The sequence below is a fragment of the Palaemon carinicauda genome, chromosome 31 (genome assembly GCF_036898095.1).
Source record: "Palaemon carinicauda isolate YSFRI2023 chromosome 31, ASM3689809v2, whole genome shotgun sequence".
NCBI lineage: Eukaryota > Metazoa > Arthropoda > Malacostraca > Decapoda > Palaemonidae > Palaemon > Palaemon carinicauda.
In genome coordinates this window covers 71,905,374-71,921,176 of record NC_090755.1, presented here as the reverse complement: position 1 = coordinate 71,921,176, position 15,803 = coordinate 71,905,374, and the positions used below count along the sequence as shown (strand labels likewise).

The window sequence follows — 15,803 nt, the reverse complement described above, 5'->3', positions numbered from 1 at the left end:
AGCTCTGACGTTTAGGCGAACGAGGAGCAGCAGTTACAAAAAGATCCGGACAAAGATCCTTAAAAAAATCATCATGATTTAATTAAAGTCCATAGGGGGCTAAGCAGCTTAGGCTCCTCTCCATCTGACAGAGTCCTCAAGGGAATATCAGTAGGAGGGGGAACAGCAACTTCCTCATCTACAGAAACCTTGTCCGATAAAAGCTGAGTCTCAAGCAAGGGAGAGACCTACCGTGGTGGAAATGCTTTACAAGCAGAGTCCACACTCACTAGTGCATTAGTAGCGGACCAGAACACAACGTCATGTAACTGCTTGACAGTCTGTGAACTGTCAACAACTGAACTGTCAACCACAACAGGTGTGTGAGGACGCACAGCGTCCACTCGAGACTGCTTTGACTGCCTAGACTGAGCAGTCAAAACAACTCTAGAATGCGGAGGTTGACGCACAGCGTCAAAACAAGTCAACTCCGAATGTTAGTGAACGTCTTGAACGTCAACAGGAGCATCAGCAAGTGGCCTAACGTCCAAATGCGGCTGAAAAACCACATGAGACCACATCGAGTGTGGTTCTAAACAACCTGACTGACGTGACTAAGCTACGCCAAAGTCAACAGTAAGCACAAAGGAACGTTAGGTTAGCTAAAAGCCAGGATATCGATGAGATAAACGGCTAGACTCAACGGACTAATCGGCAGAATAGTCTTCCATAAGGGAGGCAAGCATATACTGCATGTCTTGCCATACAACCCATTAAGGATCAACGGAAATGGTTGTGGTAAGAGACGAGGGTAACGTCTGTGACCGCAACACTTTGCCAACAAAAAAAGACTCTCGGAGTCTGTGTTACGCTTTTGTTAGGCGGCGAGCAGTTATCCGATGACTGCATAGGGTCAGAGCTGTCCTAATGGTTGTAACTAGGACGCTGGACTTGTCCTGAAAGGACTGACTTTCGCTTAAGGGCTTCGAAACCTTGTGACAGGTTTCTTATGCGAAAAGCCTTCGGATGACGAGGAGAAACAACGTCTCTCTCGTCTTATGGTAGGGGAGACCTTGGTAAGATACACCCGATACCATAGAGGGAAAACGTCTGTTCGTTGATCAAGGCCTCTCGAACCCATAAGTCGTTTGACATTACTTCTCCCCTGGGCTTGGGAGCATGCAAGAGGTCCCGGACTAGGTGAACGACAGGCACGAACAGACGAACCCTCGGACGCAACACTGTAACACTTTGCGCATATCACTTTATCACTTCGATTTTCTGTTTTGCACTTATTTCACTGAAATTGAAACTTTTACTGATTTCTACCTGAAACACGCAATTCTACCCTTCCTTAAAAGGTAGTAATTGCGAAATCAGTCATATAATGCAAGCTCATTAATACCAGCAAAAAACAGAAAACATATTTTAAGATGAAATAATCAGTGGCTGGGGAAGAGACTAAACACTAGTTCATATAAACTACGTTTTCAATCTCTCACCGCACATAGCCTGGGGACGAGAATAAAAAACTAAAAACGTTTTATCCTTCCTCCCCGTACAGAGACTAGGGACGAGAGTAACTCGAGAACAACGTTACCCGCTTGAACGGAACGTTTTCTCTCCTCTCTCTCTCTCTTTCTCTCTTGATTTCGCACCTAAGAGAAGAGCCCAATTATATTTCGTCAAAAAAACATGTTATTTGACTAAAGGAAAAAACTGAAAGGTTTTACAAATAAAAAGTTCCTTTAAAATAGAATTTAAAACATTTAAGCTAAGAAAGAATGAACAAAACGTCAGAATCGATTTACTCTTACTGCAAAGTGAAACCGTGATACACTCTCTCTCTATCGTAACGATAGAGCGCATGTTGAACGTCCTGAACGTCAACAACTGCGTAGCATAAAAAAACTAAACGTTAGTTCATCTTTGAAAACAGTACGAAGACTATCAAAGAAATTCTTTCATAAAATATTACATTTAAAAAGTTTTAAATCCTTAGCTCTTTAAAAGCTAATTACGATATAAAGGGCTCAACGTTGATTAACTTCGGTTTCCAAGTTAGGACCGCCTACTCCCAGGAAAGGTCGCATATAAACAAAACATTAAAATTTATTTCTATATGTTTATAATAAATGGAAAGTTAATCGAAGAGGCCTAATAAAGGCTGAGAGATATAAAATATATAGAGGAAAATTTATAAATAATTTCTAACGTGATAAGATAATTACTAAAAGCCTAAACACACTTCCGTCTAAGGGAAGGGTCGGCCATTTAAAAGTGAAAGAAAGTCCATACTCTCTTTGTCACCATAATTAAATCTATCCAAAACGAGTTCAAGATTTAAGATGAAGATAAAACACCTGCATAGCGAAAGCTCAAAACTAGAATATAGTACTTCACCAAATAGATGTGAAAAACTCCAGTTTAGCAACAGCGAGTAAGTACGTCTTGTCGATAGCTCGACAGAGAGAAAATTGAGTCTTTGTTTACATTGAGTACTGGGTATCTGGATGACAGATGGCGCTGTTGGGCACACCCGCAACCTGTGTAGCGATCGCTGGCGAGTTTTTACCGTAGAGTTGTCTGTCGGGCAACAGAGTTGCGGCTATATAATCACCGGCTAAGTTAAATATTGAAAAATACCATTTGGATCTACACCTCCATAAGCATCAAGGTCCATCATGAGAGCTTTAACTTCCAGAGATCGAAAAGCTAAACTAGTTAGTTTAGCCTCAAGAATAAACAAATTAGGAAGATCAAGTTTCTCATTACTCTGCTTATTGTCAAGCATATCAGCCAAAAGGGTTGCCTTTTCCTTTGGCTAGTGAGTGACAGAGCCATCTGGTGTAAGTAAAGGAGGAACTGTTGCATCTACATCGCAGAGTGCAAATTTAAGGGTAGCCCACCACTTTTGTTCCTGAGTTGTACCAGAAAGGATTTTTTTCAAGTTCAAATTTCAGTTGAGCATAAATTCTCTGAGCAAAAGCTCTAAGCTGAGTATAGTTATTCCAAAGCAAATCTGATCTGGATTTATCTGGGACAAAACTGGAAATTAGGGTGATGATGTGATCTGTTCCTCTGTTGACACTATTTTACCAACAGGCTGATGTGATATTGCTGGAAACTTTGACTCTCTTTTCTTTACACAATTGTCACTACAGTTTTAAAGGTTTATAGGCTACTCATGAATGGCACAGGAATGGGGCAGTGACATTGCCCTAACAAACAGGACAATGCCCTAGAAACTGACCATATATACACATGATCAGCACCCTTGCTTTGCGTCATGCTTGAAGGAAACACGTAGGCTACAAGTCGTCTGAACGAAAACACCAAACACTTATATTAAGTACAGTTAAGCTGTACTGTAGTGATATTATTGTACATATATCACAGTAATATACACTACAGTATCAGTGAGCATTAGGTTACAATACAATATTACTAGATAGAAACAACAATTGTTATACAGAACAGTAAGGGGATGATGAAACCTTGGTTACCTTGGCACAATACTGTACAGTAACCTTACTGCATCCAGTATGTAGTGTACATGTGTGCAAATGCACTGTGCACTGTACATATGATTACTAACCATTATAGAAACCAAATTAAAGCAACATCAGGCAGTATTTACTCTGTTAATCATTAGCTCGGGCACCCGCTCGTGGCAAGGGGCAGTGACTTTTTAGGTTAGGAGTTAGCCCACCCTAGTGCAGCATTTATTCGCGAAAATCTCCTTTTCGTGGCTGTGTCTATAACCTAACTACCGTGAAGAGCAAGGGCTGACTGTACTGTATAGTACATACTTTTTTACTGTATGTGTGATTCCCTATGGTACTGTACGTAAGAGATGACACATCAAGAGTTGCATCATGCTTCATGCCATGATACTTCACAGACCTTCGTACAAAAATGGTAAGTGGTGTTTGTGTACAATTTGTACACTTAATTTTTACGGTACAGTACTTTTATTCTCATAGTATACATATTGTATTATTATTATCATTATTATTATTATTATCATTACTTGCTAAGCTACAACCCTAGTTGGAAAAGCAAGATGCTATAAGCCCAGGGGCTCCAACAGGGAAAATAGCCCAGTGAGAAAAGAACAACCCTAGTTGGAAAAGCAAGATGCTATAAGCCCAGGGGCTCCAACAGGGAAAATAGCCCAGTGAGGAAAGAACAACCCTAGTTGGAAAAGCAAGATGCTATAAGCCCAGGGGCTCCAACAGAGAAAATAGCCCAGTGAGGAAAGAAATTAAGGAAAAAAAATATTTTAAGAACAATAACATTTAAACAAATATCTCCTATATAAATTATAAAAACTTTAAAACATGAAATAGAGAAATAAGATAGAGTAGTGCCCGAGTGTACCCTCAAGCAAGAGAAGTCTAACCCAAGTCAACGAAAGACCATGGTACAGTGGCTATGGCACTACCCAAGACTAGAGAACAATGGTTTGATTTTGGAGCGTCCTTTTCCTAGAGGAGCTGCTTACCATAGCTAAAGAGTCTCTTCTACCCTTACCAAGAGGAAAGTGGCCACTGAACAATCACAGTGCAGTAACCCCTTAGGGGAAAAAAAAATTATTTGATATTCTTAGTGTTGTCAGGTGTATGAGGACAGAGGAGAATATGTAAAGAATAGACCAAACTATTCAGTGTCTCTGTGTAAGCAAAGGGAAAATGAGCTGTAACTAGAGAAGGATCCAAGGTAGTAGTGTCTGGCCAGTCAAAGAAACCCATAACTCTAGTGGTAGTATCTCAACAGGCAGTTGGTGCCCTTGCCAACCTACTACCTACAATACAGTACATTATCATAGTATTGTACAGTATTGTACTATATAGTACTGTACGTAAATACTACTGTACTCTACAATATGTAATGTAGCCTACAGTTCGGTGACTTAACAAAATGGTGCATGTCAATCTGCCGAAAACAGCGAACACTTACGAGTGTTTCCTTAGCTATTAAGCTGTACTGCAGTGAGAGCACTGCACATAAATTACATTAATATACGCTATAGTATCATCGAGTGTTTTATTAGATAGGAACAATAGTGTTTAGTAGTTACAGTACATTATTTGCATACCATATAAGTGTCCTGATGACTAGTTATGTGTACCGCAGTCTTACCGTGTACAGTACTTTGCACATGAGTGTACACATACTGAACACTTACTGAAATGTGTTCACACCGTAATACAATACTTAAACTGTGATAGAAACTAAGTAAAACCAATATTAAGGAGTACAGTGGGCTACTTAGTGTATTAGTGAACTGAGCACAAACAACGGGCAAATTGTTGTTAGGTTAGGAGTTAACCCTCCCTAGGGCAGCAAGTATTTGCGAATTCTCACTTTTCGAGGCTGTCTCTGTTACCTAACCCCTGTGAAGAAGGAGGGGTGACTATATTTGCATCTATTGCCAGTTTACCAATTAACCGATACAGCATCTACGCTTTCATCCGCAATACAAATTCATGCTTCATTTCATCATTAACATGATATCAAATATCACCCTTTCAAACTGATATGTATCATAAAAAGATTAAGCAGCCTTGGACAAGACGTAAGAGTACATCTATATTCATTGTGGCTGAAGACAAAAGTGAAGAGTCTCTAACATTAAAGTGGGTGGTGCTATTCACCCGCATTCACCATCTGTTGTTAGCTACTTTGTTAAAGATTTTAACAGCAATTCCAGCTCTGCTGAAGACATTCCCATATCTTAAAGGATGAAAGGTTCTTAAATGGGTAGGAACAAACACAATTTTAATACCCTAGAGCAATATAAAGTGATACCTCAATCTACGAGTTCAATTCGTTTTGGGAGCAAGCTTGCAAATTGAAAACCTTGTATCCCAAAAGAATTTTCCCATTAGTAATAAAGGAAATTCACTTGGAGTGTTCGACACATCCAAAAAAACATTTATATACTCCTTTTAAAAGATTTGTAATGTTAACTATTGAACAATTTAAAACACTTAAGATCAGAAATTAATACAAATTAATAATTCACAACAGAAAATAGGAATATTGACAAATTAACTCGCAGTATACCTTTGAGGAGAGTTATAGCTGGCATGAGGGAAACAAGAGGAGGAGGGGGTTACTGCTTGCAGGGAGAACCTCCCTGCAAGAGAACTTCTGGTAAAATATCAGAAGAGCTCTCCCTTGATCGACACTTATCATCACTAACTGAATTACTGCTTTTTGGACACTAGGTCTTTTTATTTACACTCTTACAATCAATTTTCATAAGGAACATATCGACAGAAGTCTGCTTTGGCCTTCTCTTTAAAATAGCATAAAAACAGCACATTGTATTGTCAGCAAATAAATTTGTTAATGGCCCTGCCAAAGCCTTATCTGGGTAATGTGTTTCTACAAAATTTGCTTGCATTTCCCACATTTCTAACAACTCCCTACTTTCACACAAAGCGAGAGTTTATCACTCTGCCCCTCCTTATCAGATGAAATCTCCTTCACAACCTTTTCTTGCAACTCCTCATTATTACAGTACTACTGCTATTATTAGTAGCTAGGCTACAACCCCAGTTGATAAAACAGGATACTATAAGCCTAAGGGCTCCAACAGGGTAAATATCCCAGTGAGGAAAGAAAATATGGTAACATAGTATCATGTGTTTGAGTGTACTCTCAAACAAGAGCACTCTTCCAAGACAGTAATGTAACAAGGTACAGATGCTGTGGCACTACCCAAGACTACAGAATAATGGTTTGATTCTGGATTATCACTCTCCTAAGACCTGTTTACCACACCTAGTCTCTCTTCTACCCTGTAAGATGATTCTACAAATGTTGCTTGGAGAGTGGAAGACTTAAGGTTTGAGCAAGATCAGGGGATGCAAGATAATACAAAACAAAATTACGTACAGATCACATGAACACGGTCACCGATGAGAATACTGCGTGGGTGACCAATGAGCACCACACGACTGCTTTTTGTGCATTGTGTGCTAGTCTCATCAGTCCACAGAGAATGCATACAGAAATATTTTTTGCTCGCTGACCGATGCAATGCTCTTAATCCAATTCTAATTCATATGCTCATAATCTGATTTACTTGTATTCAAAGTTACTCATAAACTGAGGTGCCACAGCAGCTACGACAGTAATCAACACTTGGAAACTCTCACTGAGAAAAATAATACTAAACTATAACTTAACATAAATTAAAGAAGTATAATCTATACGAATTGACCCATAATATACTTTCAATACTACTGATACTAGAACATCACTCAAAGCTACCCCTGCCCATTTACTTTTCATAAGAAAACAAAGCTTCTTTTAAATAGTGCTTGGCATAAACCAATTTGGACGCTACCGAGTTGCTACCAACACTCTCTCCAAAGAAAGGTTTTCGACATATACTAAGTGAAGTAACCTGGAATTTCCCTGGCTTCCTCAGTGAAGCTCTCTCCTTTTGACATATACCATTAAGAAATTCATTTTTCCATTCTCCCTTACCCAAATTGCTTCCCCCCTAGGATATTATGGTAACACATACAGTATCATCTCTGACATGGGAAACAATCCTGGCATGTGTCTTTTTCATATACAAAGTCAACCTAGAACTCAAACACTTCTTGACATCACTAATCAGTGGGATGAGGGGGAGGGATACGTAAACTCCCAATAAGTATATAAACAGGAAATTTAATCATCAAAATTTCATTTACATGTATTTCAATGAAACCTACTTAAGGTTCACCTGGCAAAGTCCCACATTTGGATGGAAATGAATAAAGGAGATAAGAGTTAAAACCAAAAAAGGAACCCAACCTAAAACTGCTCAAACCAATCTGAAAACGTTTAACTTAAATCTATCAGTATCTCATGGATTTAAAGCATGTAAAATAATATCTTCAACCAAAAGTCTGAGGAAATCCCCCCTTTTCTTCTTGCAATGCAACACAATTTCAGAATGATAAAACTAAAACAATTATCATGTACTGATCACTGAAATATCTGCAATTTAGCAGAAAAAATGGCCTGAAGTACATTATTTCGAATAAGAAATTGACAAACAAAAAAACATGAGAGCTATGGCAGTGCTGCTAACAGTACCCAAGGAACATTTAAAGTATGGAGATTGGTTATGACTAATCTGATGGTGCATACACAATAAGAGTTCCTTTATCTTTAGTGTGACAAACATAAAATCAGTGCCATGGGTAAATTGCAGGACCTACAGTATAGGAACATACTGTACATAACGAATGGAGTTATCGTGAAATAGAAATCTACAAAATAAGCAAAGGCACAATAAGTTATTTCAAAATAAGATTTTCTCACTCAGAACAATGGAAAAACACTGTAACATTGTTTCTCAAGGCTTTGTAATTCAAGTGAACAACTGGTGCAAGAAAATCATTTATGCTTAAGAGAAAACAAAATAAAATAACTTACATTAATATCAAGACTGGCGTCTGTGTTTGGAAGTGGTTCAGGAATCCGTGCATCTGTTTTTGTTATATCTTCTGGCCAAGCTTCTGGGCTTGGCAGTTTTGCTATTATGGCCGGGGGACCATCCGGTAATATCTCGGAGACATAATCCTCGTCCTGGGTATTAACTGAACTATCATAGGGCTCATTTCTGGGACTTCCTGGTTCCTGCCTACAAATATTCTCACATTAGATACTAAGAAAGGATAAAATCATTAGAGGTGAGAAAACAAATCCAAGTACAGTACAGTATACAGCGTATTTGTTTATAACAAAAGTTAAAAATAATCTTAATACATGTACGTCATAAATACTTTTCCAATCGCTGCATCTACTTTATTTTTTTCGAATGCATTTTTAAAGGGAAAAAACTTCTGTTATCTTCTAAACCTCCGCATTCCAATGGTGTGCTACTCTCAAAATGACTATTTGGTATAGACTTAACAAAACTCCTGAGCTTAAACCACATCGCTGTTACCCACTGCCCATAAGGAACGGCAACCCTTTTGGCAAATACGTTTGACAGTAAATAGTGTAATGTTACACTACATTCTTGAAGTCCATTTTTCTGAAGTTAAACAGACAGATTAAGCTTTCTTGTTCAAAAAATTACATTTTTTTCACTTGATCTTGATTATATTGAGATTTTGATATAAATAGTATTACTGTACAGTATTCCTTTTTTTGGGTGAGAAAGACTTGATATTATAGTACTTAGTTGCCATTTATAATAGTAAGTTAGATAGAAGGGGTTCTTTTTACATGTGTTGAAGAATGAATAATGTTTAATCATTAACTAAACATGGATGATCAAGCTCATTACTTTAAAATTTCTGATTAGTTTTATCTTTAATTCTAGAATGTCTCTTCATAAAATTCCTGAAGGGCCATGCTAAAATTAATAATTCATTCCCAAATTGCTTATAATTTGGTTTCCACATGGCCTGGATGCAGATGTACTTTCAATTTCCGGTGATGTGCAAATATCCTTAAATTTTGGAAGTGAAATTAATAAGATCAGATTTTACTTTGGTGTTACTTTCATTAATCATTATTTGTATTGCACATGTCAGATTTTTTAAGATTCCAGAAATTAAATATCTTTGTGGTCTTCTGTGTAGTTTTGTTGATCCACTACTGCTTTTAGTATATAAAAAGATGTGGTTTTGCCTAGAAAATAAGCTTGTCTTATGCAAATCATGCTACAGTACTCTACTTGCATCGATGGTCTGCTCTAGAAAATAAGCCTGTATTGTATGCAGATTATTACAGTACTCAATTTCCATTAACACTACGACCAGATTATATATTTTACAGAGCAATTTATTATAATGAAGTTAAATACAAAACTACATATATTGTAAAATTATTAATAGGACTAAGAAAATAATTTCCATCCATCTGGTTTTTACCTGTATTATACATAAACAAGGATCCTCTATCTACAAAGACTTCATCTACAATTTCAGGTGATGTTCTTGTTTTTTGAGAAACACACGTGAGCATCTCTTCTGCAATGATGTAAAAAATTGGTAACATCTTCCCCACCATTATCCCTAGATTAAAGGGGTCGGTTGCCTTATGCGCCCTCTCCAATGCCTTCCATCAAAGGCATCCTTTTCCACCAAACCTCTTCTCTGCATATCATCCTTTACCTTATGTCCCCATCTAGTTCTCTAACTCACTCTTCACCTTCTCCTCTTTACAGGTTCCTCCCAAGTCCTCCTCACTCCCTCCCCCCCCCCCCCATCCATCCTCAACAGGTGCCCTCACCATCTCAGTTGTGACACTCTTAACAGCATTTGCCATTCTTATTTCATCATTTTCCAATCTTTCAAGCAGTGATATTTCCACAAGTCACCTCAGCATTCTCATCTCTGTTCTATCAAGTTTTGCTTCCTCTTTTCATTTTAAAGCCTAAGTTTCTGATCCATTCATTAACACTGATCTTGTTACTGTATTACAGATCTTGATTTTACCTTGATTGGCATTTTCTTATCACATACCTCTCCTGCTACCTCCCTCAACTTTTATATAGTATAGTAAGTCATTGGTTTACAGCATGACAAATTTGGAAGTAATTTGTATTTTTTCTAACGATACAAACCTGCAGCTATTTTTAGGGGTATTACTTTTGGCAAAGCTGAAAGGAAAAGCTATTAGAATTTAGCGAGGGTTAACTACCCATCACGCTAGTTAGCAGGGCGTAGCTAGCTACCCCTCTCACTGACAAACCTGTGACTGTGCTTCACTTTGCTTGGAGGTAGGACTTCAAAGGGGGACAGGGTTGGCAGATATGTCTGTATAAATAGCTACAGGTTTGTATCATTAGGAAAAATACAAATTACTTCCAAACTTTTCATTTGTTCCGTTACTGGACTACAAACCTACGCTATCTATAGGAGTTGACTTACCCATTAGGAGGGTGGATGTCCCTGCCAATCTGGCTTTTTGGCTTTACCCGGGGCTTCCGTTTTTATGAAGGATACAAAAATTAGGAAACCCTAACACCTCACTAAAACTTGCTAAGAATGGTCTGCGGCCTACACAAGCTGTGTGTTGAGATACTAGCAATGTGATTGTCAAGGTATAAGTTATTCTGAGTCCATAGGAATTGACCGAGGTGACCAAGACATTCCCATTACCACCTCGCTGGGATATGGGGACATAACAGTATTGACACAATACTAGGTTACACAAGGGAGCAATGGTATTCCTGCAGTAGTTGAGGCCAGCTTGTGCAGAGGACCCAGGATGCTGATTTCCCCAAGAGAGGGGAGGATGAAGAAAAGAAAAGAGCCAGTCATTCCTTTTCAATCACTGGGACAAAATCAGTGCCCACAATCTTCTGCTACTTATCCATTAAGGTTCTTGAGGTAATAAACCAGTTGTTGTGCAGCCACTACAAGACCGATACAGAATGTATAGAGTCTCCTGTGGGTCATGTCTTGTAGGTAATGGGCAGTGAAAGTTGTTTAACGCTTCCACACGTCCTCTTGCAGAACCTGCACCTGAGTAGTTTTCTTTTTGAAGGCTAGGAATGTAGCTATGGCCCTAACATCGTGCGCTCTGGGTCGATGTGTTGGAGGAGGATCTGGATTCAGTGCATGGTCAATAACCCAGCGTATCCAAGTAGAAATGGTGTTCTTTGTGATCCTCCTCTTATTTCTCACAGTGCTGATGAAGAGCGAAGGCACTCGGAGACGAGCTGTTGCTGTTCTTTTTAAGTGAAGCCTCAAACTCCTTACAGGGCATAGTAACAGACAATCTGGATCGTGGGTTGCAGAACGGAGACTCACTATCAGGAAGGAATTAAATCTAGGATCCGTTACCCACGGATTCTGAGTCTTGGCAACAAACTCAGGGACGAAGCTGTAGTTTACCTCTCCCCATCCCCTTGAATGGGCGATGTCATACGAGACCATGAAGTTCGCCGACTCGTTTGGCCAAAGCCAAGGCAAGTAGGAATACAGTCTTCCATGCGATCTGTTGCCTGGCATAATGGTTCATAGGGAGGCCTCTTGAGAGACCGAAGAACCTGAACCACGTTCCAAAGAGGTCTCACTTCTAACTGAGGACAGGTAAGTTTGTGACTCCCTATGAGGAGGGAAAGTTCTAGCGATGAGGAAATGTCCACTCCTTTCAGTTAAAAGGCGAGACTCAAGGCTGAGCAATAATCTTTTACCGCTAAAACTAAGAGGCACATTTCCTCCCGCAAATACATGAGGAACTCCGCTATTGCTGGAATAGTGGCATCGAGTGGAGATACACTTTCCATGACACCAACCACAGACGACGTTCCACTTTGCCTGGTAGACTGAGGCTTATGTTCTTCACAGATATTCAGACATCCTCCTCTTTGCAGCTTGTTGCAAAAATCCTCTCTGAGTGAGATGCTAGATTATCTCCAGTCTGAAGACGTAGAGAAGCTACGGCTTTGTGGCAAGTGTTAACATGCGGTTGTCTGAGTATATCGTATTGTGGAGGAAGTTCTTTCGGAAGCTCCGACAGGAAATGCAGAAGGTCTGGGAACCATTCAGTGTAACGCCATAGTGGAGCTATGAAGGTCATTGAGAGATTGACCGATGTTCTGGTCTTGTTGAGTACTCTTCTCATAAGACAGAACGGTGTTATTCCACCGTTGTTGGAATGAATCTTGCCAGAGAGCCGTGGGGTCCGGGATTGGGAGCAGTATAACAGACGCCTAAATTTCTGGGACGTTGCAAAAAGATCCACGGTCGGAGAACCCCACAAAGTCAGGACTTTGATGGCTACTAGATGATCCAAAGTCCATTCGGAACCCACTATCCGAGTTGCTCTGCTTAGGGTGTCAGGGACCACATTCCTTTTGCCAGGAACGAAGCGAGCTGATAGTGAGATCAAGTGGACTTCTGCCCAACTCAGTATCTCTACTTACTGATTTAACTTTTGAAGGGCCAGATAGACAACCTTCATCTTCAAGAGATTTATGTAAAGGTACTTTTCGAACTCTGACCAAAGGACTGAGATCGTGTGGTGCAGAACGTGGCTCTCCCCCCTCCCCTCTTTTGATGCGTTGTCAAACTTCATCAAGTCCGGGGAAAGGAGGAGAAGATTGACACCCTTCAGCAGATTTTCATCTGCCCCCACCATTCCTCTAGTTCCATGGGGATCAGAATGTCCAGAGAATTGATGGCTTGATTCCAGTTGAACTTGAGCTGCCATTGGAGAAACCATATCCTTAGGCAGATGTTGGGAACTAGATGAGCCAGAGAAGATAGGTGTTCGAGGAGACACAGCCACCTCTGGGCTGGGAGCTCTTCTCATCTGAAAAATGTTATTTTCATTAGTAAAATAAATTTTTGAATATACTTACCCGATAATCATGTAGCTGTCAACTCCGTTGCCCGACAGAAATCTAAGGAGGGATACGCCAGCTATCACAATACTAGAAGGGGGTGTACTAACAGCGCCACCTGTGGCCAGGTACTCAAGTACTTCTTGTTGACACCTCCTCAATTATTCCTCGATCCCACTGGTTCTTTATGGGGAGGAAGGGAGGGTCAATTAAATCATGATTATCGGGTAAGTATATTCAAAAATTTATTTTACTAATGAAAATAACATTTTTCAATATTAAACTTACCCGATAATCATGTAGCTGATTCGCACCCAGGGGGGTGGGTGAAAACCAGTGAACAAGATTAAAGGATAGCCAAGTATCCCCACATTTCATATAACAGTTATCTCTAATAACAAATGAAATAATAAGTACCTGGTAAGGAAGTCGAATTGAACCGTTACTCTGCCTCTTTTTTAAGTTCGTCTTCCTTACTGAGCGCAGCGTTCCTCTTGGAGGCTGAATCAACCCAAGGTGCTAAAGTATATAGGGTTGCAACCCCTACTAAAGGACCTCTACACAACCTTTAACCCAGGCGCTTCTCAAGAATGAATTGACCACCCGCCAAATCAAAAGGATGCGGAAGGCTTCTTAGCCTACCGTAACAACCATAAAAACAACAAAAGAATTCAAGAGAAAAGTTAAAAAGGTTATGGGATTAAGGGAATGTAGTGGCTGAGCCCTCACCTACTACTGCACTCGCTGCTACGAATGGTCCCAGGGTGTAGCAGTTCTCGTAAAGAGACTGGACATCTTTCAGATAAAAAGATGCAAACACTGACTTGCTCCTCCAATAGGTTGCATCCATTACACTCTGCAGAGAACGGTTTTTATTAAAGGCCATCGAAGTAGCTACGGCTCTTACTTCGTGGGTCCTTACCTTCAGCAATGCAAGGTCTTCCTCCTTTAAGTGAGAATGTGCTTCTCTGATCAGAAGCCTTATATAATACGAAAGCCCATTCTTGGACATGGGTCTCGAGGGTTTCTTGATGGCACACCATAAGGCTTCTGACTGTCCTCGGAGAGGTTTAGACCTCTTTAGATAATATTTGAGAGCTCTGACAGGGCAAAGAACTCTCTCAAGTTCGTTACCTACCATGTTGGAAAGGCTAGGTATCTCGAACGATCTAGGCCAAGGACGTGAAGGAAGCTCGTTCTTTGCTAGGAATCCAAGCTGGAAAGAACATGTAGCAGACTCGGTCGTGAAACCAATGTTCTTGCTGAAGGCATGAACCTCACTGACTCTTTTAGCTGTTGCCAGGCAAACGAGAAAAAGAGTCTTGAGGGTAAGGTCCTTGAATGAAGCTGACTGGAGAGGTTCGAACCTAGATGTCATAAGGAACCTTAAGACTACGTCTAAATTCCAGCCTGGAGTGGAAAGACGACGATCTTTAGACGTCTCAAAAGACTTAAGAATGTCTTGAAGGTCCTTGTTGGAAGACAGGTCCAAACCTCTATGGCGGAGAACTGAGGCCAACATACTCCTATATCCCTTAATCGTAGGAGCTGAAAGGGATCTCTCATTTCTAAGATGAAGCAGGAAGTCAGCTATTTGGGTCACAGAGGTATTGGTAGAGGATATTGAATTGGCTCTACACCAGCTTCGGAAGACCTCCCACTTAGACTGGTAGACCCTACGAGTGGAAACCCTCCTTGCTCTGGCAATAGCCCTGGCTGCCTCCTTCGAAAAGCCTCGAGCTCTAGCGAATCTTTCGACAGTCTGAAGGCAGTCAGTTGAAGAGCGTGGAGGTTTGGATGTAACCTGTCTACGTGAGGTTGACGTAGAAGGTCCACTCTTAGAGGTAGAGTCCTGGGGAAGTCTACTAGCCATTGTAGTACCTCTGTGAACCATTCTCTTGCAGGCCAAAGGGGAGCAACCAGCGTCAGCCGTGTCCCTTCGTGCGAGACGAATTTCTGCAGAACCTTGTTGATTATCTTGAACGGAGGGAATGCGTACAGGTCGAGATGGGACCAGTTCAGTAGAAAGGCATCCACATGAACTGCTGCAGGGTCTGGAACAGGAGAACAAAACAGAGGAAGTCTCTTGGTCATGGAGGTGGCAAACAGATCTATGGTAGGTTGACCCCACAAGGTCCAAAGTCTGTTGCACACACTCTTGTGGAGGGTCCATTCCGTGGGAATGACCTGATTCCTTCTGCTCAGACGATCTGCTGACACGTTCATATTGCCCTGGATGAACCTCGTGACTAGAGAGAGGTTTAGACTTCTTGACCAAATGAGGAGGTCCCTTGCGATCTCGTAAAGGCTCCTCGAATGGGTCCCCCCTTGCTTGGAGATGTAAGCCAAGGCTGTGGTGTTGTCCGAGTTCACCTCCACCACTTTGCCTAGCAGGAGGGACTTGAAGTTCAACAGGGCTAGATGAACTGCCAGCAGTTCCTTGCAGTTGATGTGGAGAGATCGTTGTTCCTCGTTCCACATTCCGGAGCATTCCTTTCCGTCC

General features: G+C 40.6%; 1 protein-coding gene across 1 annotated transcript in view; it reads right to left on the bottom strand.

The window, feature by feature from the left end:
* Positions 1-15,803, bottom strand: part of LOC137625011 (protein lin-37 homolog) — a 101,820-nt gene that overhangs the window by 30,659 nt on the left and 55,358 nt on the right. Inside the window, exon 4 of the mRNA XM_068355952.1 lies at positions 8,428-8,635. Coding sequence (XP_068212053.1) covers positions 8,428-8,635 — 208 coding nt within the window. The remainder of the gene's footprint in view (positions 1-8,427; positions 8,636-15,803) is intronic.